The following is a 26,028-nucleotide window of genomic DNA, read 5'->3' on the forward strand; positions in this document are numbered from 1 at the left end:
CTAACAAATTACCTTACTGTAAAATCACACTGGAAGTATGAAAATAATAAGTGTAACTGTAATAATTTTTAAAAAGCACTAACACAGATGATACAGTTTTCAAGTCCTAACTTTACAGCTGGTCACTCCTTCTTACTATCACAGAATTCCACTAACACTGGGTCACTAGGTGAAATCAAATTCAAATTACCTCAGAATAAAAAAAAAAAGAAAGATCCATAATTTTTCCATTCTAATTCTTTATGGCCCTTCAGCACAATCTGAATTCTATGAACTAAACTATAGATTTCATATTACTGAAGCATCCATGCTCTGTGTACATCAGGCCAATGCTCCTTAAAGCGTGGTTCTCTGACCAACTGTTGGTCCGTGAATCTGCTGGTGGTCTACAAACTCAATTCTAATGCAAGAATGGTTTGGTACCGGCCCATAGCAAGACAGAAGAGTTTGTACCAGAATATAAAACAACTAGGTACACTATTTAGTTCAGCTGCATTTTCTTTATAGTAAGTCTTTCTTGATAAGGGAAGCAACGCATTGATTTACATTCTGACATGAATTCCTTATCTTGCTGTGGACCAGCAATTTCAACAGCACTGCCGTAGATGACAGTAAGATCCCCTGGGTATATATGTAGAAAGGAGGCACGAAAATGTTAGGAGTATAGCAGCAATAGGTTAAAATAACAGAGAAAAGAAGATATACAAAACTTCAGGCCATTAAAAATTTAACAAACTTAAAATAATTTTTAGTACTAAATTCACAAAAGCTGCTAATATCCAAAGGAACCATGTGGTACTATTTTAGGGTATTATAACACTAAGTCTACTGTCTTTCTCATGACTCAAGATTTGGTTAAGTCATATGCCCAGAAAGCAAGAGTTTTTTTGTGTGATACTGTAATAAACTTTGAAGATAAAACATTCAGTTTCTTCTGATATTCCAAAACTGACAAAAACACACTAAAGCCCAAATTAAGTTCAACTTAGCAGCCACTGAAAAGGGAGCTTGAGAAATGTCAGCCAATAAGAATGATTTCATTCCATTTAGTTTCCAACTTTGATTTTATTTTAAAAGAACTCTGAAGTCTATTCTTATCTATGCGAGTGATTCTTGATAAGCTGTGTGTGATCTTAGTAAATGACAAGAGAGGGGTGCTACTTACTGTGTTAGTCTAAATTATATGTACGAGTCAAAGGTGAAAAACTCATCTGTTACTGAATAAACTATCCCTTTGCCCCAGAGCAGATCCCCTCAGGGATAAAAATACACTCATTCTGTAGTTTTAGATGATCAAATATTTGTTAACCAGGATTTTAATATGAATAAAAAAGCAATACAGTCTAATATTTCATATTCTGAGATTTCAAGCATTACACTATATGATGGAGTTACATCTTACACAGGGATTAAATTTTAAAGTTACTGTATAAGCAATAAAATCTGAGAAAGTGCTAATTACCCCAAACTGCCAGTAAATCGACACTGAACCATCTCTCAAATAATACAAACTGCCAGTTTTCCCCTGAAAATTGTAACAGGTCATTGCTTCTTCAGCAGAACACCAGGTAAGTACTTTCCTTACAATTAGGGATAACATTTGTATGAAAAAAATATGTATCTTCAAATATCTGATTCATACTGTACAGGGCATGATGGTCATGCAGGAACAGAAAAGGGCAGATTTCAGTTTCCCGTATCTCACTCCAGAATGTGAAATACAAGTGGAATCATTGGCACAATTTAAAGGCGTGTCCTCCTGCTTTTCTTTTTTCTTTCTTCTTTCCTTTCCTCTTTTTTTTTTTCAGTTCAAATACCTGAATTTGTGTAAGTTAAATGTGCATATGCTGTAACTTTAATCACTTAGGTTAAAAACATTCTTAAGGAGCTAGTATGACTCAATCTGATATAATGTAAACATTTTTTAAATATATATCTTAAGTTAGAAAACCTATTGAAGTACTAGTGCTAGGCTTTACTAGGTCACTATGCAAACTTATGTAAATTAGTTAACTTTTCTAAGCCTCAGTTTTCTCATTTACAAAATGAAATCCCCTTCAGAGGTGTAATGAACATTAAATTAGATAATACATGAAAAACATATATATGTTTTGCATATATGCAGTACACAGATACACAAGGTTAGAAATGATCGAACGTATGTTTTTGAAATTAGAAAACATTATAATTTGATTCTTCTGGCTTGAAAGTTATATGACATGATCCTCTTTTACTGGCAATAAAAAACACAGGCTCCAGAGGGTAAACAATAAATCATAATTAATATGGAACTGGTAGTCACAAAAACCACCATATAGCTTTAAGAAAAGCAGTTTTCCAAAAACCAAAAAAAGCAACTAGTGATGTTCTTATAATGTAATAACATCTTCTTACCTGAAGAAACTTCTTCACATCGGCAATAATTTCTCTGAAGACAAGCTGGTCTTTCTGAACCTCAAACCACCCCAATTTAGTGATTTTAGCGATGACCTGAATTAGAGCTTGGATGACAAAGGGAGCCAGCTTGGGCTGTGATGCCACATAATTAAGAATGTAGTTTCCTGTGAAAAAAAAAATATTCTGTGATCATTGGGACTTTTCAGTAACATAATGTGACTCATGTGAAAACAGGTAGTGATGACACGTTATTTGACAAAGTTAATCCCTTTTCCTAACATATGTACTTATTTACATAGTCAGTTTTCCTATAAGGCTTACTTTGAAAAAGCAAATTTGTTTCAATTCAACTGACATCAGGAGAAAATGTGAGTATAGTGTGAATGCCATGTTTGTTTTTGCATAATTTCATGTAGGAAAAAACACTAGGTTAATACAGAAAACTGCAACTAAGCCAAACGAACCAAGCCATACTCAAAATGCATAAACCTCAAAAATCTATTAACTATCTCAGTTCATCTCATGTGTTATCAGCCGCACCCATGCTTTCTGGTGTGATAATTTTCCAGCCTTTTTCAGATCACCTTCCTCCCACCACTTAGTGATAACTCACAAAATGCAACCCTTAGGAAGTCCAGTTCTACAACCAACCTTCAGGTCTTCTTCAAGATATAGTCATATTTATTCTACCATTTAGTATTTCTTAACCATTTAACATGTATAAAACTCTACTATGCTTTTTATTAGATGTCTATCTTTTTAAAATATATTTCCATAATCCCATTTCTCTAATAAGCTCTGTGGTTTTACTGTATAACACTGCATAGCACACTTTTAGGAATGCATGTCATATTCTAGTCAAACTGACTACACACTACCCTGGTTTAAGTGGCAGAAAAAATACAAACAGTACAATACGATAAAATAAATATATAAATTAAAGAAAGTATGAACAGGAATAGTAAAGTAAAGCCTGGAATAAAACTAATATACCAAAATCATTACAAGTGGGTAGCAAATTCTGCTGTGAGCTACCAGGGGACTCAGTAATTGAGGTAACAAATACGCCACTAAGTCTATTAGAAAAATATAAGAAGGAAAAAGAAAAGATTCTCTTTCTTCTTTGGCCCCAAAGGCCAGCATGCCATTTGGGAAAAGAGTGAAGAAAAAGTAACTACTTCAATACTTAACTAAAAATAGCTTTAATGGAAACAACTCCAAAATCCAACAACACTTTCAAGCCTCCTATGGTATTGGTTGTTTTTACTCAACAGCTGTTCTTGACAACTGTAGTGAGAACCTTCACATAAAAAAAGTTCTCGTGACTAGCATATTTCAACATTAACTTTTATTAGCATCAAAATTACACAGTGACACAAACTAAAAACTAAGATGAAAAAGCACAGATTTTCCTAGCATTAGGAGAAATCTAAAAGAAGTCTCTCCTTTGGATTACAGTAATATGGTTCTCCTTCAATACATGTAATCTTTTATTTCAATAACAAAACTTAAGAAAATGACAGTGCCTCCTGAATATAAAAGAAAATCTGATTTACTTCTATTACTTTTATTTTTAATATCTTGAAAATTTTTAACCTGGAGGGGATGTGAGGAATCCATATGTGGGCAGTAGTAATCACTAGGAGGGTAATTTCAAAATAATAAGACGATCAAATAGGAGACAAACCATGCTTCACATCTAAGTTAGGTACCAAAAAGCACACCTTCCCAAACTGCCTGAGCAAAGGTACTAGCTAATAAGTTTATTATGTAAGGCAAAAAAGAAAAAATTTACTAGACTATATTTCTGTTATTTTAGCTGAATGTTTTACATAAAATAATCTCACATTATGCTTACCGCAAGACCTATAATACTGTTCCACTTTAGTAAACAAGTGCCACTTATGAAAAGTAAAACAACAGCAATCTCATCACCACTAGCCCAAGATAACAGGGAAAAGCCATGCCAAGGAGAAAATGAAATGTTCAGAAAGACACAAGGGAGAATGAAGTAAAGTAAGTGGGAAAAATTCCCAGACAAAAGTTAATAGAAAGTTGAAAAGCTATATACTAGAGGTTCTTTGAGTGTCAAAAATGCCTATATGACAATAACAACAATATTTAGCATTTATCAAACAAGTTAGAAAATAAAACTGCTTCCCAGAAAAAAATCTCATGTAGCTGTCACAACAATGTGAAGACATTGCTATTGTATTACTACTACTATTATTGTTTCTTAGACAAAAGAATATGAAGTTTAATTTGTCAAAGTGGCCAAACTGGGACCCTGAGTCAGGTTGTCTTGGTTTATTTGGAGTTTTTGTTTGCTGCTTCCAAATACTGGCCAAACCATACATTTTAATAATAATTAGTAATTCAAAACTCTTCTAAGTCCAAACTTGTAGACAGTCTTTTGTAGTTTATTCTCATTAGAATAACACTTTAGGCATTACAAATTATGGAAATTTAATATGAAATACTTTTCGACTAATTGAAGTCAAGTAAAAAATATGCCACAAAGTCTATCAGAAAACGTACAAAAAGAAAATAAAAGAAAAAGGAAAGATTAACTTTCTACTTTGCTCTCAAAGGCTAACATGTTATTTAGGAAAAAAGTAAAGAGAAGGTAAATACCTTAATATTTAACTACAAATGCTTTGATGGAAATAACTCCAAATGCTGTGAACACAAAAATTTGAGCTATAATCTATGCCTAGGGAGCTAGCTTATGAAATATTTGGAGAGAAAGAATACATAGGACAGAAAAAAAAAAAATAACCTACTGTAAGAAGATTAAGATAAGACTTAGGAGAAATTGAAACCTTCGCACATTGCTAGTGGGAATGCAAAATGTACAAGCACTATGAAGCACAGTTTGGCAATTTCCTTAGAAGTTAAGCATAAACTTACTCATGACCCAGCAATTCCACTTGTTCGGAATCTAGTCCAGAGAAATGAAAACATATGTCCACACAAAGATCTGTAAGTCAATGTTCATTGTAGCATTATTCAGTGGTCAGAAAGCAAAAACAACCCATGCCCATCAAGTGGTGAATGGATAACAAAAAGTCATTTATCTATATAAAGGAATATTATTCTATAATAAAAAATAATAAAATACTGACACATGCTACATCATGGATAAACCTCAAAAACATTTTGCTAAGTGAAAGAAGCTAGATGCAAAAATACCAAACACGGTATGATTTTATGTATATGAAATATCCACAAAAGGTCAATCTACAGAGGCAGAAAGTATCTTAGAGGCAGGTGGTATGGGAGCAGGACTGACTGTAAATGAGCATGGGAATTCTGGGGGGTGATGGAAATGTTCTAACACTGAATTGTAATGATATTCACACAACTCTGTAAATTTACGAAAAATCAAATACTGTACACTTAAAACTATATATGGTATATAAACTGTACCTCAATAAAGCTGTTTGAAGGGAAGTTAAGAAGGGAAGAAAGACATAAGCAGGGAAGGAAGGAAGGTGGAGGAAGCGTGGGAGGAAGAGAAGGAGAACTGGTTGATTTATATAGGTAATTAAACTTAAGCTACACTTGTATCTGAATAGACGATTAAAAGGGTAACATTTCAGGCTAAAGAAACAACGTAAGAAAAAGCACCAAGGCAGAAATAACATGGCATAAGGGAAAAACCTGGTACAACTAACAGGCTAGTGCCAATGAAGACATAAGGCTACAAGGATGACATTACAAGCTCATGAACGGACTTGAATACTAAGCTGAGGAAATGGTATTTGACTGATAAGTAATAGTAAGTCATTGTTAATTATACTAATAAAAGTAGAAAATAGTGTGCTGAACACAGAGTTCAGGCAATAGAGTTAAGGCTGGGAAATAATGAGATATGTAGTCTGGGACTGTATCATGAAAGAATGAGAATTTTGGAGTTGATGTAATAAAGACAATGTGACTGTTGAGGCAATCTTCACATTTTCCATTTTAACTGACATGCCAACTATTTATTGACACATGTCAGACAGACACAGCGTAACATTCTAATCTACTTGCAGATGCAAGAGTAGTAAGCCAAACCCAAGAAACTCACAAAGGAAACTGTGGTACAAGCAGACAATGGCATACCAGTCAGCGCTAAAAAGAAATTACCTACCAAGCCATGAAAAGACATGGACAACCTTAAATGCATATTACTAAGTAAAAGAAGCCAATCGGAAACGGCTATACAGAGTATAACTCCATCTATATAACATTCTGGGAAAGGCAAAACTATAGAAGCAGTAAAAAGATGAATGGTAGCCAGAGATTAGAGAGGAGAGAAGGATGAATAACCAGAGAACACAGGCTTTTTAGGGCAGTGGGACTGTTCTGCATAATACTATAATGGGGGATATGTGTCATTACACGCTAATCCAAATCTAGAGAATGCACAACACCAAGAGTGAACACTAATGTAAACTACGGACTTTGGATGGTAATGATATGTCACTGTAGGTTCATCAGTTGTAACAAATGTACCCTCTCTAGTGCAGGATGCTAACAATGGGAGAGGATATACTTGTGTTGGGGCGGAGGCCATAGGGGAATTCTCTGTACATTTTGCTCATTCTTGCTGTGTGAATCTAAAAGTGCTCTAAAAAAATAAAGTCTATTTAAAATATATGTGTGTATAAAGGCCAAATAAACAAAATCACAATATTTTATTGCAGATTTATAATATTAAATCCTTATTTTTAAAACTGTAAATTTCTCTTTTGCTTTCTTATGCACACAAGTTCATGAGAGCATGGATAAATCCTCCTCTAGGTTTTCTTCAGTGTCATAGTTTTTTTTTTGTAGATGATCTTTATCAAGTTGAGGAGGTTCCTTTCTGTTTGGATGGTTAGAGAAATATCAAATATATGAAGCAAATGACAAATCATTATGTGATTTGGCCATTCAAAAACTGAGCTTAAAGAACCACCATAATACTCATTTTAACTTTTCTGTTACACAAATATGAATCATGTGAGCCTCGAGGTTGGAGAACAGAAATGAGTCAACAGTCTACTTCTAATATGAACAAAGATAACAAAAAAAATCCCACCTCAACTATTAGAGCTTTGTCCATATGAAAAACAAACTCACACACACAAATTTTGAAAATACATTACTTCTGACCCCAATGTTCATAGCAGCACTATTTACAATAGCCAAGACATGGAAACAGCCTAAATGTCCATCAACAGATGACTGGATATAAAGAAGCTGTGCTATATTTATAAAATGGAATACTATTCAGCCATAAAAACCGACAACATAGCACCATTTGCAGCAACATGGACCTTCCTGAAGAACGTCATTCTAAGTGAAGTAAGCCAGAAAGAGAAAGAAAAATACCCTATGAGATTGCTCATATGTGGAATCTAAAAAAAAAAGAACATAAATACAAAACAGAAACAGACTCACAGACATAGAATACAAACTTGTGGTTGCCAAGGCGGCGAGGGGTGGGAAGGGACAGACTGGGATTTCAAAATGTAGAATAGATAAACAAGATTATACTGTATAGCACAGGGAAATATATACAAGATCTTGCGGTAGCACACAGCAAAAAAAAATGTGACAATGAATATATGTATGTTCATGTAAAACTGAAAAATTGTGCTCTATACTGGAATTTGATACAACATTGTAAAATGACTATAACTCAATAAAAAAAAAAGAAAATACATTACTTCTGAAAAACATGTTGGTACTTTACAGAATCAATTTTCCAACTATACTAAGTTCCAAGCACTGTTTGTCCACAGACACATTATTTTCCTAATAAGTAGGAATCTGTTTTTGATTCTGTACACATCTCATGTACTTTTGATACAGCATCCTGAGAAATACTGGAGAACTGACTTCTTTTCCATCATTCAGTTGTATATGAAGTTAAGACAATCACTAAGAGCATGGACTCCACAGAAATTGTGTTAAGTTTGAATCACAGCGCTACTTCTTGCTGGCTATGTGATCTTGGGCAAATTATAGGGCCCATCAGATTTGATTTCCTTATTTACAAAATGAGGATAATAGTGCCCACCTCTGAAGTTGGGTAGGTAAAATGAGATAGTACAAATCTTAGTAAATAGTATAGACAATAAAATACTAGTTATTATTATCAAACTAAACAAATACTTTTTTGACTACACATTTTTGTGTAACACATCATCATTCATCACTACACATGTAAAGACTTGATCGCTTAGCTCTAAAAAGTGACATAATAAAATAACTTGCATGCCTGTTCACAGTTTAGCATATCTAAAAGGGAAAAATATTTTTAGAGTGCAACTTGATAAAAAGCATAATAAACCACTTACTGATATCTATTCTCTGTTCAATTGGCAAAGGATTGACTCTGCTAACAAGTTTTGAAAGACATGTTGCTGCAAGGAGTTGAGCATAGGATGTCTGTAAAGAAAAATAAATTTTATTAATTATTGTCATAGAATAATCAAAACACTATGGTAGGAATTTTTCTTAAGAAATAATGGGAATTTTTCTGGTTTTCCAAATTGGCAGATTTACAGTGGATAAAACATATATAAATATATACATATACACACACATATATATGTATAAAATCCCTCATAAGGGTTGAGCAGTTGAGGAAGGTGTAGGTAGCCTTTTCAAGCAACAGCAAGCAATCAAGAAGAAAAAAATGATTATGAACAAGTTCAAGTAAAATACACTTACTATGTCTATACAGTCCTGCATGTTCTGGCCTTTGATTAACTCTTCAAATTTATCTGGTTTCATTCTTCACTATCTTCTGACCACAACAGCCATCTTTCAGTTCCTTTCAATGCCTTTCCCACTCTGACCTCCCAACTTCTCCAGATGCATGTGGACTGTATTCTCTCTGGCCACCAACTGTCTTAACTAAATAGTGTACTCAATCCTTCAAATTTTGGTTCAGTTATTCACCACACTTCCGGCAATTTCTTGTAAAGACAGTCCTTCTTTCTTTTTTATTCCAGACCAGAAGTCAGCAAACTAAGGCCCGTAGACCAAATCTTACCTATTTTTGCAAGGCTCATGAGCTATGAATGGTTTTTGCTATTTTAAAGTTGGAGAAAAAAATGAAAATAATACCTTTTGTGACATGAAAAATAAATGAAATCCAAATTTCAGTGTTCATAAATAAAGTTTATTAAAACACAGCCACACTCACTCATTTACATATTGTCTATGGCTGCTCTCAGGCTATGACACCAGAGTCAAACAGTTAAAACAGTTTGGCACGCACTGCCTCCTACTGCTGCTCAATGCACTAGAAACTGCAGTGATGTACTTTTAACTCCACAGAGCATAAAGTGCCATGAGAATCACCATGAAGTGACACGTACCTTTTATTATTACCAGTGCACATCCGTCATGTCAAAACAAGAAAAGATAGAAACAGACTTCAAATGTCTAACTCTTAAGGCACAGCGGAATGTGGATTATTCTGTTATTGAATTAGATAGCAAAGCAATGCGCTTTTTATGCAGTGGCACTAAAGCTGTCCTAAAAGAATTCAATATATGTTGACAACATCAGACTAAGCACTCATGCCAATACTCTTAACTCACAGGAAATCAACAACCAGAAAAAGGAGAAAATTTAAAACAGAATATTTCATAATAATGGAATTTCTCCACAAAAAATAAAATAAAATAAAGTAAGGTTGCAACCAAAGTTAAGTTTTGATATGACTCATTTGTTAGCCAAGCAAGAAAAGCCACTTATCAACAGAGTTAATTCAATCATCATTATTTTATTGCAGTGGCTGAAGTTACACATGCAGAGAAAATAAACTTCAGACTCGTAGCCTTTTGGTGAGAACAATGCCCAGACTACTGAAGACACTGGAGTTACATCAAAAGTCAATTTCAAACAAGGGGAATGATTTGCCTTAGTTCTTGATGAGATGACAGATGAGTTAACAGATGTTATTAACATGTACTGCTCACACTGTTACAGATATTAGCTGTTTATTCCAGAAGTCAATACTAAGTTTGAAGTGACCAAAGAATTAATCTCTATGAAGAGTCTGCATGCAACTACTGGCCAGAATATTTTCAAAGAAGCTGAGAAAACACTAATTCCCTACAACCTGAAACAGTATCTGCCAAAATGTGTCACAAATGGTGGTAAAAATATATGAAACAGAAATGGTTTAGTTGAATACATTTACAAAGCTTGTAAAAATGTGTCTAAAGCCTATCGGTTATTCCCTCTATTATTCATCAGTAGATACTCTGTAGTAAGTATCTGAATCTATCACGTGTTAATGAGTCAGTGGTGCTAACAGTTCAATTCACTTTCATGAATTTATCTTCAGTTCTGGGAATTTCTGTCAGAAACAGAAGCTGAAAATCCTGATTCGCCCCACCACACAGCTTGGCAGTGGTAAAGTTTTATTGCAATATTTTTTGCTCAGGGCTGAGTGAAGTTCTTCTGAATAAGAAGAATCATTTTAAACTACTGTTGAATATTAACTGGCTTTTGAAATTAGCTTTTGCTGCAAACTTGATTATGTTTCTCAATGAATTCAACCTAAAGTTATAAAATTTTCTAAAAGGCAAACAGTGCTTAGTACTTATACGAAACTTACAATGCAACAGTCATTCCAACAACTAACACTGACTGAATCGCAAGTAATAGTAAGCTGCTCTACACACTTTCCACGCTATCAAATGTTCAAACGAGAAGAATTCTATTCCTGAGTATATTTTCTGAACTCAAACTACAGTTCCAGCAGCACTTTTTTTGGACCTTGATGCAACTGCAAAGGAAATTTCCATATTTCAAATCTGTTTAACTGAGCAATTGAGGAGCCTCCACCTAACCTTCAATTGGAAGTGATTAATCTACCATGTGATGACATCCTAAAAGGCAAGTATCAAATTTAACAGAATTCAATACATGCCTTCTAAATGATGAGTATGCTTAATCAAAATCTTATGCTCATGGATTGGTATCAATATTAGGCATTACCTATCTGCATGCGTAAGACATTTTCAAAGATAAAACTGGTAAGGTCTCACTACAGATCAGTATTAACATATGATGATTTGCAATCAATGCTAATGATAAGAAACCCTCTGAACCCCAATTAAGCAAAATGTTATCCCCAAAAGAATAATTTCATCCTTTTCATTAGTAGACTTAATTACAAAAACAAAAAACAAAAACCAAAAAACTCGATTATCATGTTAAATTTCATCAATACACTTTGTGGAAATTTGTTTTTTCTCTTCATATAGACATACTTACAAAACATCTTTGATTTTGCCTCTTGGCCCACAGAGTCTGAATTATTTACCATCTGGCCCTTTACAGAAAAAGTTTGCCAATCTATGCCACATAGAGCCTATAGTTTCTTACTGCAGCACATATAGCTCTTTATTTACACCTATGCCTCCCCAACTAAACTATGCATTACTTTAATGTATGTACATAAAGCAGGTAGTTAGTAAACAATGCCTTGTTTTACATTTAAGTATTTGCTAAATGACTGCTGAATAAATGGCTATGAATCTCTAAAAGGGAGGCAGGCAAGAAATAGTTAGCATTCCTCTGATTCATTCCTTCACGTTTCAGAGTTAATTACATCCTGTCTCTCCCACCTAGACTTTTTTTTTTTTTAATTCCAACTTTCTAAAAATGTAACTTCTGCCACTGGTAGAAGATACAAAAAGGGGCCAAGAGGAATCAAGAAACTATTTTGATTCATGCCTATTTCCACCTCTTGGGCTCTCCCCTAAATTTGCTCTCCAGGTTTTCCAATTCTTTGACAGTGAAATAAACTAGAGTAAAAAGACACGTGATAATGCCTATCAGTTATTAACCTGCATTGCTAACCTAGACGAAATTCATTAACACTGACATATATCTACTGATCTTTCATCGTTAATTGCTGTTATCAAATACTTACTGTTCCTTGTTCTAACAAAAGTTGACACTTGCTGAGACATTCTGGGCTGTCAATAAGTTCCAGGAGTGCTTTCTCAGCCTCTATTCTTTGTGTAAGATCAGTCCCTATGTAGAGATGAGTACATAATACTTCCAATTCAGCCAAACTCTTGAGAAGAAAAAAAAATTAACATTTTACTTGAGTGAAAAAAAGAAGGTAAATATATTAATCACAGGAAACAAGGGATACAAATATCGTACCTGTATGCATCATTTCAATAAATGCTTACTGAGCTACCACTACTTACTAGGGGTCACAGTGGTGAACCAAAAAAGGCAATTCTCCTACCTCTAAATTATTTACATTAATAGTTCTGTGATGGAAAAGTAAGAGTATAGAAAAAGGAGGACTTGCCTAATCCAAGAGGTTAGAAAAGACTTGCCTGAAGTAGGAACATTTATGCTGACCTGAAAGGGTAAGCATAAGAAAAAGACTAGACAGCAGTCCAGGCAAAGAAACAGAATTTACCAGGGCCCAGAATGGAGCTTAATCATTTCAAGACATTAGTCAGTCAGTGTGACTGGTAAAAAGACAGCAAGGAGATGCCAAATTAAAGCTAAAGAGAAGGGTGGGAGGAATTATCAAGTGCAAGTTGCAGATGTTATTCCAGTTTACATTCTTTTTCAGATTGTAAGAACTTCTGTGGTTCTGTCTATAAAAAAGAAAAGATATAAATATATGTTGATGTGGGTCTTCTAAACCAATGCCTCATAATACTGCAGGTGAACTATGTCACAATTTTCAGGAACTATGACTTGACCTATGTTGCGTATAGCAATGTAGTAACTAGCTATCATGTTGCAGGCTCCTATTTCATGGACACAAAGAATAACCCATTCTATTTATAAATATAATTTCATCTGAAGATATAGGATACATGGATAAAATCTGAACATTTTAAAATGAGTTCAGTACTCCTCTTGGCTTTTAAGAATTTTTGTTAAAGGCATCTTTACTAAAACAAACTATTTCAGTTTGAAGTTAGAGAATTTCTCTTTGGAGGACAAAAAAAAAAAAACTGGTACAGATTTCGATGTCAGGTGGGCATTATGATGGTAATGGGATACTCATAAAGAAATGATATTTTTTTATCCTTTCTGGCCTCAACTTTTATGTGGCAGCCTTACAGCTGTTCTAGTCTGAACATTCCCTCAAATGCAAATAGCCCTTTGCCTAATAGGAACACATAAGAAACACTGCAAGAGACCTCCTCTAGCTCCCTTTATTCTTTTCACTTCTCTCTCCTTCTTAGCTTCTTTATGGCATTTGCCACTTTTCTATCCAGGTCAGAGCCCAACATTGGAGACTAGCGAATTTTCTGCTAGAGCAAACATAAAAGCACAAAAGAAAGGTTTCAAATGGATAAATTAAGATAAAGGACCTCAGATGAGCCACATTTTAAACATTTCCTTCACCTAGGTTGGCCCAACAAGCCCTCAGAGTGCTACTACAAACTGCTCATAATATTAAAATGCATAGAAAATTTATTGTTCATGAATACATATGAATTCCCACATTTTCTCCAAGAGTAAGAAACACAAAAATGAAAAGAGCTACCTTTTTCTCTCTCATAACTTGTGATCAACCTCAGAGGTCTTTTCCTTCAATCTAATAAATGTGAAGGGCTGAATTTTGGAGCTGATAGTACCCAGAATAATTTAATGATAAACTGATCCCGCTGTCATGCATTTATCTAGGTCTAACAGTCTCTGAAGTAGATTCTGTGTATAAAAGGAACGAGGCCAGAAATAGTGACAAGACCTACCTCTTTAAAAACAAAAGGCAGCAAAAAAGTGAGACTGACAACAGTGTATACCTCATAGGTTTGTTAGAGGATTAAGTAAGTCAGGGCCATACAAATTCTGGCACACAGCATACACTGCAAAGACTAGTTGTTTATTATCAGTGTTACCCAATAATAACATTGCAATGGGTGGAACTACATCCCCCTAAACGATATATGCAACTCCCAACCTCCAGTACCTTTGAATGTTACCTAATTTGGAAATAGGGTTTCTGCAAATCCTTAAATTAAGGATCTAGAGATGAGATCATCCTGGACTAACAGTGGGCTCTAAATCTAATGATTCATGAGAGGGACATCTGAGATCAGGGACACAAGGGAGAAGGTCATAGGAAGAAGTCAAAAAGACTAGGGTAACGCATCCACAAGCCAAGGAACGTCAAGGACTACCAGCAGCTATCAGAAACTAGGGACAACACAAGGAACAGTTTCTCCCTCAAGGTCTTTAACAAGAGACCAACCCTGTCAGCACATTAGTTTCAGATTTCTGGCCTCCATAACGATCAAAGAATAAATTTCTGTTGTTTTAACCCACCCAGTTTGTGGTAATTTGTCACAACAGCCCCAGGAAACCAAAACAAACATTAATATTAATCATTTCAATAGTACCTTATGTAAATCTATTTGGAACGATTCTGGAAAAGGTTTGGAAATTTTTTGTCTGTTTTGCCATACTGATTTAAGAGACCTCAATACAGAACAAGTCTGGAGTATATTTAAATACTGTTTATGTCAACAATGTTACCAATTACTCTTTTCTCCAAAGGTATTTTAAATTATTAACCACTGAAAGATAGTGCAAGATGAAAAAGGGAAAAGTTTGAATTTTCTCTTAAGATTGAAACAATATTCTTTCACTGTAGTGACAATTAAACAAATGCCTGTCATACTAAATCATTTTAGAGAAAAGGATACATTCACAAAGATCCTTACCCTGTTGAAAAGCATTATGTAAACTTTTCACACAGTTAAACTCACAATGTGATGACTGCTGAGCGACCAGTCAAACTTCTGATTAGTATTTGATTTTCCAGAGAATGTTTACAGAGACTTTCTTTTTCATGGTGAATTGATAAATTTGCATCTTAGTTGATACTTACTTTGGAAATGGGGTTTATGAAAATCCTTAAATGAGATCATCCTGGACATACATATACATTAATGTCTGAGAATATGTGAGCATAGAATGTTTCAGAGAAATGGATACCTTCTCAATTTGTTGACAAATCAGTCATGAGTTATTAAAGCTTCTAAAAGGCTTCATGTGAACATCAGAAGACCATATAACAGGTAGAACAAGTAGAACTGGACATCACCTAACTCCTGTAGATTAACTATTAAACATAAACAGACAGCACCCAACTTCCATAGCCTAGGAGACAATGACATAATCCTGCCTACAGCCTAAATAAGGATCATCCAAGTTACTTTGGACTCATTTCTGGCCTTTGTATTTGACACACAACTCCTAAATGATGTGACTTCTTTCTATACAGTAATTCCCACACATGTATCTATTGACAGGTAAATGCTTAGTAAAAGAAGCAAGACAAAAGAGTATATATTGTATAGTTCTATAGTAGAAGAAAGCAGATCAGTGATTTCTAGCTGGGATGGGAAGAGAGAGTGGGAGAGGAGGATGGGGGAGCAGCAAGGTAGGATTACAAAGGGGCATAAAGAAACTTTTGGGGGTGATAGATTATGTTCACTATCTAAATTTCAGTGAGTTTCACAGGTATATACTTATGTCAAAATTCATCCAGCTGCACATTTTAAATATGTGTAGTTTATTATTTGTCAATTTTACCTCAAGAAAGTTGAAAAAGAATTTTTGTTCTGGGGAGAAATATCCCCTAATAGCACAACAATAAATAGATGAACCACAAAAATCCTATCTCAATTAAATTTAAACTATTTTTGATTACTTCCCTATTATCTTTCTTGCCTTCTGGAATTAAACTTTTTGACTACCATTAGTAGAAAATGCCTTCATCTTGAAGTTACTCATTTCCCACAAATTCTTTGTTTTTCCCTCCCTTTTTACTACCTTTTCCTGAGCATATCTGAAGGCTTATTCCTGGGTCTCTTAGAACTCTTCCTTCTACAATGAACTGGATAATATTCATTTTAGTGCTTTATAGTTTACAAAAGTACTTCCATTTTCTATTTTTTTAAACAAATCCTAAAAAAGAAGACTCCTGTGAAGCACATATTTTAGCACACCCATTTTACAGACCAAAAAAAAAAAAAAACTGAGGCTGAGAGATCAAATATACTTATGTTGCTCAAGATCTAACATAAGAGTATATGGTCAATTTTGAGCTAAATCCAAATCTACAGGCCCCAAGTACATGTTGTCTCTCACCATCCTGCCATCTTGTCACCCTTTATTTCAGTCATCATCTACCTGCAGATGATGTCCTAGTCCATATTTTCAACCCTGTCTGTTCACCACCTTTACATTCACTTACAAATGTCTTCTTGGAAAGCCAGAGAGATGTTGAAAACAGCCCTAAAATGTCAGAAACAGAATTGAACATACTTCCCCCAGATTTCCACATCAAGTGTCCCTTTGTTCTCAGTGGTTTCAAAGGTTTAGAACAGAACCTAGATTTACAATCTTGATGTTATCTTTGGCTCTTCCTTCTCCTTAGTCCCTCTGGTATAGTTAAGAGTTTGGCCTTGCCCAAAGAAAAGTCTGGCCTTTGCCCTCAGGTTCCAGGAGTAATCTCTGCTTAGGGCAGAGGAGTGCCAGAGGGGAGAGGGGGATGCAGCTGGTCACACCCTATAGTCTTAAACTGGTGGCTGGCCACACCAGAAAGACCAACCATGTGTTTTAGGGTGGGGACTTTGGATCACATGGTGTCATTTGACCTAAAGACTGAGATCAACCATATGGCAAATCAACCAGTCAATCATGACCACCTGAAGAAGCCCCAATAAAAACTCCAGAACTCAAAGCTCAAGTGAGCTTCTCTGTGTGCAATACGCAGTGCATACTGCCACACACACATGCTGGGAGAGTAACATGTCCTTCAGACAACAAAAGCTTTGTTTTCAACCCTCCCAGACTCTGCCCTATGTACCTGTCTTTAATCAATTTTAATCTGTGTACTTTCCTGATAACATAATAAACTGCAACCATGAGTATGATAGCTTTCAACGAATTCTGTGAGTTCTTCTGCTAAATTATCAAACCTGAGGGTGGTAAGGGGAAACTCCCAAATATGCAGTTGGTATCAGAAGTGAGGGAGTCTTGTGAACTGTGCTCTCAAGCCTCACTGTTTGGCTAATTCCAAGTCTATACCGAATTTGTCATAAAGACCTGCGAATCCTTTTAAAATAAAGTCCTACCTCTATATGATATTCACAGACAGCAGAGCCATAGTACAGTATTTCCTAACTGTGGCCCACAGTGCTCTGGATTTCTTTAGGGGCTTCTTTGGGAATGAGAGTGGAAGCTCTGGAATCCATCCAATTACTTATTAAGTGACCTCAAGCAAACTATTTAAACTTTGTAAACCTCACTTTTGAAATTACAGCTAGTAATACCCACCTCAGAAAACAACTGTGAAGATTAAGACAAAAAAGATGACAGAAAGCTTAACCCAGTGCCTGGCACATAGCAGATCAACACAAATAATCTCTTCAGTTAATTATAAAACACCGTATTGGTCTTCTGTGTATAATTTCTCCCATTCAAATCCATAATGCCAGCATCCTCCCAAGACTTCCTTCTCGTCATGTTACCATCATGCTCAAATAGTTCACAATCACATCTAGATCAAATCAGGTAGCCTGGCTGGGTATTAAGAAGCATGGCTATAGTTTCAGGTTCTGGAAAAATCCTGAAAGCAAGAAACGATCACCCAACTGTATCTCCTAAATTTTTCCTAATGCTGTCTCTCAATTCTCTTTAAGCTCTCCATGTGACATCTAAAGAGCCTACCTCTTACTTGTTCCCCAAAATATCTTTCTTCAATCTGTCCCCTGTCCCCTAACCTGGACTGTCTCCTCTCAGATAATCCAGATCCATTTCTTCCTCTACAACAGAGTACGCTGACCCACAGCTTCCTAACTAGAATGCATGTGCCTTGAATAGGTTATAGGTATGTCTGGGATATTGATGCCCTTGCCCTCCGGCCAGTCAGGCTTTTGGTTATGAGCAGTTTACAACAATGAACCACACAATTACCATTTCTTATGTTTACCATGATGTGAAAAATACTGTGGAGCAATGACATAACCTGACCTTACACAAATCCATTTCTTTACTCATAATAATGACGTAATTTTTTTTTTACTAACTACCCTGTTGGGTAGATAACAGGAAGATATTGGTATGAAAGAATATGGAATTATGAGTTATTAGAACTACTCTAATTCTGTAGCCTTGAGCAAGTCACAATCGTTCTAAGGTTCAGTGTCTTTAGGAATAAAATGTAGATACATGCACATACAGTGAGGCGACTGGTTCCAGGACCCCTGGCAGATACCAAAACCCAAGGATGCTCAAGTCCCTTATATAAAATGGCATAATATTTGCCTATCTACAACCTATGTACATCTTCACTATACATCTTTCCCTACATACATTAAATCAACTCTAGATTACTTACAATGCCTAATACAATGCACATGATATGTAAATAGCTGTAAATTCAACGTAAAAGCTATGTAAATAGTTGCCAGTGTGCAGCAAATTCAAGTTTTTTTAGAACTTTCTGGAATTAAAAAAATATATATTTTCAATCCACATTTGGTCAGATTCACAGATGCGAAAAGCATGCACACAGCAAGCCAATCATACATATATATATACCTCTCAAGCTAGCAGCAGGGTTCAAAATCTACAACAAGTATGCGCAAACTCAAAATGTTAGGTACCAGTTATCATCAGTAACAAAGGCTGCTTGAGTTAACTGGGTAACAATATGATCCCATAGGCTGAAAACAATTCAAACTGAGAAGGTTCAGAGTTTTTTTTTTCTGGCCCCTCAAACTGTCAGATCTTTTGTTTGTCCAGCTCTACTTTTAAGCTGCCCAGAGCTGCCATGAAATATATTCCTGGGAAACCAATTTGGGTAGTTTTGGCAGTAGCAGCTAATTTTTCCAACACTACCTAAGTATGACAAAGTCTTCCAGGACCAGAAGATTTACTATTACACATCATCCTTCCAAGTCTGAAAACATTCCAAACTTTCACCATCCTTTTTAATTCACCCTCAAGATTTACTGAACTATTAACATCTGTTTACCTATTTACAATCCCTAAGTCCTCCCTGTGTGATTCTTCCTGTGAAGATTTCTCAAAGGGCATACTAAAATGGTAATAAATAGTTATTATTTTGACCTGGAGACGCATAGAAATGACAAGGAGTCAAAAGGTAATGTGTCAGGCTCACAACCTCTTGAGCTGTCAATTACTTGACAGGAGTGGCTGGTTGAAAAGAAAAAGACCTTTTGGAAGACTCAGTAAGTAATGGGTCACTGTAGTCACAGGGGGTCCAAAGAAATCTATAAAGGGATATGACACTTAGATACACTGTCATATTATGAAATTGCTTACCTCTCCAAAGTCATCTCCTGTCATCCAGTCTCTCCTACTCCCTTCCTTTTATATGGACCCTATGCTCCAGCCAGACTGAACTTCCTGCTGTGCGCCATGTTCTTCCTTAATTCTTTGCCTTGGATCATACTCCCTTTTGCCTCTATACCCATTCCCTTCTTCTTCGCCTGGCCAACTTCTACAATTCTTTCAAGATCCACTAGACTGCAAGTTCCCTGAGTGTACAAGTCATAAAGTTTTGCTAGAGCAATATATTAAGTGCCTAGCAAAATAGGAAGTAAGTAAATAAGTGGATGAACGGAAGCTCAAAAAAGCTTGCCTGAGAAGCATAGCAACTCTGCCTCACTCCTTCCCAACACACACACACACACACACACACACACACACACACACGATTAACTACTACTTGTCAATGTTCCCCCTGATATCCTGTGATTATCTGTGTATCACTTTTCACATGTACCGCAATAGTCGGTGAATTCCATGAGGGCAAGGATGGATAAGATGATGTAATCCCTTACCCCAGAACTTTGCACAGTACTTGGTGGGGGGAGGGGGTACTCTCTATAATTATGCCTGTTGAATGGATAGCTGGATGCATATGCCATAGTGCCCGAGAATACGTGAGCCTTCTTCCTCAAGCATCCCATCCGGACCATCTCTGCGCTCCTAGCGCGCGCCCTGCTCCCGTTTCTTCCTCCAATCAGGCTGCAGCCGAGCCCTCCTTCGCAACTCCCTATAGATACAGCCCTGGCCCGCTCTGGCCAATTAAAGTCCAACTGCTGCGCTGCTCCTTTGGCAGACCCATGCCCCATCTCGAGCCCCTGAGTGTGTGGAGGCTGACCACGGAGCCGCGGCCGGCGGCGCGGCGGGAAGGCTGGTCCTGCCCGGCTCCCACCTGCCAGGGAGCCGCCAAAGCCGCCCTGGACGCCGCGCGGCAGAGCCGGGGAGGGCAGGCTCCCGCGCCGCTGGTCCTCAACATCCGCACCTCCCCCGAGGGGCGAGCTCCTAGCCTGGCTCCTGCCCCTCCACCCGCCACTCCCGAGCTCGGGCCGCCCCTTCCCCGGGCCCGGGCTCGGGCCCAGGGTGTGCAGCCCAGGCCAGTGCCTGGGGCCGGGGGCCGGCGGCTTGGGCTCCGGGGCACCGGGCCGCCCACCCTTGGCCCCGCGGCCTCCGCTGCCGGCCTCGGCCCTCAGTCTCCAGACCCCAGCGTCCCGCCGGGTTCCCGGGGCGGCAGAGCGGGGATCCCGCGGCGCAGAGCGCACTGACCTGGAAGTGCAGCGCCATCTTCCCGGGAGGCGGCGCCCGTCGGCGCCCCGAGCGCCCGAGGGGAGGGAGCGTAGGCGGGCGCCGCGGAAGCCCCAGCCGCCCGCGGGGTCCCTGCGCCGCTCGCTCACCCGCTAGTCGCCTCAGCCGCGCGCGGCCTCAGCGTTCGAAGCTCCGGACAGGGCGGGGCCGGGGGCGGGGCGACGGAGGAGGCGGTGCGCGCTGGGCGGCCCGAGAGGGGTGGGGCCTGGAGACTCAACCGCCCCTCGCGCTCAAGTTTGAACCATCCGTGGCTACCTCAGGTGAGTCGAGACCTCTGACCTCTGTCCTTTGACACAACCATGACAACCCAACTGTCAGCCAGGACTCCTGACTCTCACATCTCCCGCAGACTCTCTTGACTTCTAACCCCTACAGCACAACTATTGCCTGTGGCTTCTGACTTCCCCATCTCCACAACTTTTCTTGTCCCCTGACACCCACTTGCCCTGGTAATCAGCCGTAACCTTTGACCCCTACGTGCCAATTGCAGTTTTTGACCCTTGACTCCCAGAATCCAACTTCCACTCTTTTTAAACTTTATTTTGGTCAGAATTAAACTGACACTATCTACATGTTGTTAAGTTGTAAAATTTTGCTTCACCTCTTCTTGTCTCTATTTCGTTTAAAGGGAACTTATATTTCACTTTAAATGATTCCATTGCAATGAGAATTTATTTGAGAAGTAGGTCAAAGTCACTCCTTTCTGGTGCTCTTCATTTCCTCTTGAAGTTTGACACTTCTAGATGAGGTCATTGTACTTCAGTGTGAAAAAAATTCATGTAAATACTTCTTATAGTTCAGGTTTACTAGTGACAAATTCTCTCGGCTTTTGTTAACATGAAAATGTCTTTATTTCATGTACATTTTTAAGGATAGTTTTGCTGGGTATAGAATTCCATTTTGGCTTTTTACACTTTTTTTGGCATTTTAAAAATGTCTTTCCTTTGATTTCTGGTTACCATTGTTTCTGTTCAAAAGTTAGCCATCAGATTGTTGCTTCTTTGAAGGTAATATGTCTCAGCCTCCTACCCCTTCTACTTTAAAAGTTTTTTCTTTCTTTTTGGTTTTCAGCAGTTTGAATGTGATCTAGTTGTGTTAGTGTGCATGTGATCCTTCTTGGGATTCATAAGGCTTCTTAAATATGAAATCTGATGTTTTTCACAATGTTTGAGAATTCCCAGTCAGTATTTCTTCAAATATTGCTTCTGTACCTTTCTCTCTCTCTTCTCCCTCTTGAACTCCAACTTCATGTATGTTAAATCTTTTAGAGTTTTCCATATGTCTCTTATACTCTTTTCTGTATTTTTGGCCTCTTTCCTCATTGTGCTTTAATATCTATATTTTTACTGACCTTTCCCCCAATTCGGTAAAACTGTTCTGTTATTTCTGAGCTGCTATACAACCCCTCTGCTGAATTCTTAATTTTAGTTATAATATTTTCAGTTCCAGAATTTTTATTTGTCTCCTCCCCTTCCATTCTTTGAATAGATTTCAAGACTCTGGTGAAATTCTTCATCTTTCCTCTATTTTCTTGAACATTTTAATCATCTTATTTAAAGCTCCTATCTGATAACTTCAATACCTGAATCAGCTCCTGGTTTTTAGTATTTGATCCTATTTTTTAAAGTGTGCCTCAAAATTTCTTACTGAATGTCAGCCAGTGTGGAAGAAAAACTATAGAGGTTCTGGATAACAGATTTCTCTAAAGATGTTTTATTGTTGTTGTCATTTGTTTGTTTGTTTTTAACTGTAGTAGGCACATAGAATACCAGTGGATCACTTCAATCCAGTTGAAGCATGGCTTTATGCTTTTAAATTCAGGTTTATTTCAGTTTTACCCTTATTCCTAGGTTCTGGTTCCTAATAGATCTTACAACTAAAAGCCTGAGATGTTTACTAAAGACCCTCCACACTATTGGCTTGAACTCTAATCCCTGTCTCCCCAACACTGTGCAGCTGCTGAAATCTCTGTTCAACTCTTTAGATGCTCCTGTTCTGCTGTTTCTTTTTTTTAATTAATTAATTTTTTTATTGAGGTATAGTCAGTTTACAATGTTGTGTCAATTTCTGGTGTACAGCATAATGTTTCAATTGTACATATATTCCTTTTCATAATTCTTCACGATAGGTTACAACAAGATATTGAATATAGTTCTCTCTGCTATGCATTATAAACTTGTTTATCTATCTGACATACAGTGGTTAGTATCTGCAAATCTCAAACTCTGAATTTCTCTCTTCCCACCCCTTTCCCACCCTGGTAACCATAAGTTTATTTTCTATGTCTGTGAATCTATTTCTGTTTTGTAGGTAAGTTCACTTGTGTCTTTTTTTTTTTTAAGGTTCCACATATAAATGATATCATATGATATTTTTCTTTCTCTTTCTGACTTACTTCACTTAGAATGATGATCTCCAGGTCCATCCATGTTGCTGCAAATTGTATTATTTTATTCTTTTTATGGCTAAGTAGTATTCCATTGTATAAATATACCATTTCTTCTTTATCCAGTCATCTGTCAATGGACATTTATGTTGTTTCCATATCTTGACTATTGTAAATAGTGCTACTATGGACATTGGGGTGCATGTATCTCTTCCAATTAGAGTTCCCTCCAGATATATGCCCAGGAGTGGGTTTGCTGGATCATATGGTAAGACTATTTTTAGTTTTTTGAGGAATCCTCATGCTGTTTTCCATAGTGGATACACCAAACTACATTCCCACCAACAGTGTTGGAGTGTTCTCTATTCTCCACACTCTCTCCAGCATTTATCATTTGTGGGCTTTTGAATGATGGCCATTCTGACTGGTGTGAGGTGATACCTTGTTGTAGTTTTGATTTGCATTTCTCTGATAATTAGTGATATTGAGCATTTTTTCATGTGCCTATTGGCTACTTGCCACTTGTATGTCTTCATTGGAGAATTGTTTGTTTAGGTCTTCTGCCCATTTTTGGATTGGGTTGTTCGTTATTAAGTTGTATGAACTGTTTATACATTCTGGAAATTAAGCCTTTGTCAGTCGCATCATTTGCAGATATTTTCTCTCATTCTGTAGGCTGTTGTTTTGTTTTGCTTATGGTTTCCTTTGCTGTGCAAAAGCTTATAAGTTTAATTAGGTCTCATTTGTTTATTTTGGCTTTTATTTCTATTGCTTGGGTAGACTGCCTAGGAGAACATTGCTAAGATTTATGTCAGAAAATGTCTTGCCTATGTTTTCTTATAGGAGGTTTATAGTATCTTGTCTTATGTTTAAGTCTTTAAGCCATTTTGAGTCTATTTTTGTGTATAGTGTGAGGGAGTGTTCTAACTTCATTGATTTACATGTGGCTGTCCAGTTTTCCCAACACCACTTGCTGAAGAGACTGTCATTTCTCCATTGTATATTCTTATTTCCTTTGTCAAAAATTAATTGGCTATAAATATGTAGGTTTATTTCTGGGCTCTCTATTCTGTTCCATTGATCCATATGTCTGTTTTTGTGCCAAAACTATGCTGTTTTGATTATTGTAGCTCTGTAGTATTGTCTGAAGTCTGGGAGGGTTATTCCTCCAGCTTCATTCTTTATTTTTTTTCAGTATTGCTTTGGCAATTCTGGGTCCTTTGTGATTTCATATAAATTTTAGGATTATTCTAGTTCTGAAAATGTCCTGAGTAATTTGATAGGGATCTCATTAAATCTGTAGATTGCTTTGGGTAGTGTGACCATTTTTACAATATTAATTCTTCTAATCCAAGATCATGGAATATCTTTCTATTTCTTTAAGTCACCTTGAGTTTCCTTAATCAATGTTTTGTAGTTCTCCATGTATGTCTTTCACCTCCTTGGTCAGATTTATTCTTAAGTATTTTATTTTTTTGGATGCAATTTTAAAAAGGATTGTTTCTTTACTTTCCTTTTCTGGTATTTCATTGTTCTGCTGAGTTTCTTAAAGTCACTCTTTGTACCTGTACATCTTAAAAACTAACTGATGATTTGAGGGAAATCTGTACACAGATTTTGGGGCTCACATCTCTGCAGTTTGCTACTCTTTAGAATTTTGTCCCTCAAATCCCAGCTGCTTTTGTTCCCAAACTCCCATGTCTGATCCTAGTCTGGAGGGTGGAGGTGTGGTGGGCAGAGAGGGCTGAGGAGAAGCTGAGGTGAATGTGGATCTTGCCCTAGGTGCTCTCATGCTCTCAAGGATTGAAGCTGATCAAGTCCTGCATTTATTAGTTGTTCTCTAGTACCTTGAAGCAGTTATTTTATATATATATATATATATAAATTTATACATATAAATATATATGTCATGTGTATATAGTTGTTGATACATGGTAAATTATTGTTAAATATATATTTCTTTATAGTTGTTATATATGTAATATAGTTGTTAAATATAGGTATTTGTCCTGCTTTTATCATTGTTTTCAGTGGGAGGTCTAATCTCACATAAGCTAATTCATTATGACAAGACTCTTTGCATCTTCCATTCTTCACACTTGATTTTCATAGGTTGTCTGGAGCCCATGAATCCTCATCCCTACAGCTCAACTCCTCAACTTTAAAATCCTCCATCCCTCATCCTGCCATTTTGTACTCCTAAATCCTAAAGGTTTCGATTCCTATATCTTAACTTTTATTTCCATGTCCCAAGACTTCTGATATCCAATCTCATTTGTGATTCCCACATCCCAACATTTCTGACTCTTACATCCCAAGCACCAGTGTTGATTTCTGACCTCCCTATTACCTCTGCCACACAGTAAATACCCCATTATTTTAACCGCCTATTGCCTTTGCCTAACTTCTAGATCCCAACCACACTATAAAGCTATTGTTTTAAAGTAGCATCTCTATTACCTCAACTTTTAGGTCATCACGAGAGGAACAATTACTCGAGATTTGATTATTTGGCATTTTCTTTTCCCACTCCAGAATTTCCTTGGCACAAATACAAGGTTGTGTGTGACAAGAACAGCAGCTGACTA

At 36.9% G+C, this 26,028-nt stretch overlaps 1 protein-coding gene across 10 annotated transcripts in view; it reads right to left on the reverse strand.

The window, feature by feature from the left end:
• The window catches only part of RANBP17 (RAN binding protein 17), a 276,475-nt gene extending 255,296 nt beyond the window's left edge, over nucleotides 1-21,179 (reverse strand). For 5 of the 10 annotated variants that reach the window (XR_012501577.1, XR_012501580.1, XR_012501579.1 and 2 more), the window contains exons 1-4: nucleotides 21,016-21,174; nucleotides 12,335-12,481; nucleotides 8,733-8,823; nucleotides 2,395-2,561 (exon numbers count right to left, since the gene is read on the reverse strand). Coding sequence is in view for 5 of the 10 variants with exons in the window: in XM_074350303.1 (XP_074206404.1) it covers nucleotides 2,395-2,561; nucleotides 8,733-8,823; nucleotides 12,335-12,481; nucleotides 21,016-21,033 (423 nt within the window). In the remaining 5 variants the exon portion in view is untranslated. Of the gene's footprint in view, nucleotides 1-2,394; nucleotides 2,562-5,307; nucleotides 5,378-8,732; nucleotides 8,824-12,334; nucleotides 12,482-21,015 lie in introns of those variants that run through there. The other 5 variants (XM_074350303.1, XM_074350302.1, XM_074350304.1 and 2 more) reach the window with 4 other exon arrangements.
• Nucleotides 21,180-26,028: the final 4,849 nt, after the last annotated feature.

Source organism: Camelus bactrianus, chromosome 22 (genome assembly GCF_048773025.1).
Source record: "Camelus bactrianus isolate YW-2024 breed Bactrian camel chromosome 22, ASM4877302v1, whole genome shotgun sequence".
Lineage (NCBI taxonomy): Eukaryota > Metazoa > Chordata > Mammalia > Artiodactyla > Camelidae > Camelus > Camelus bactrianus.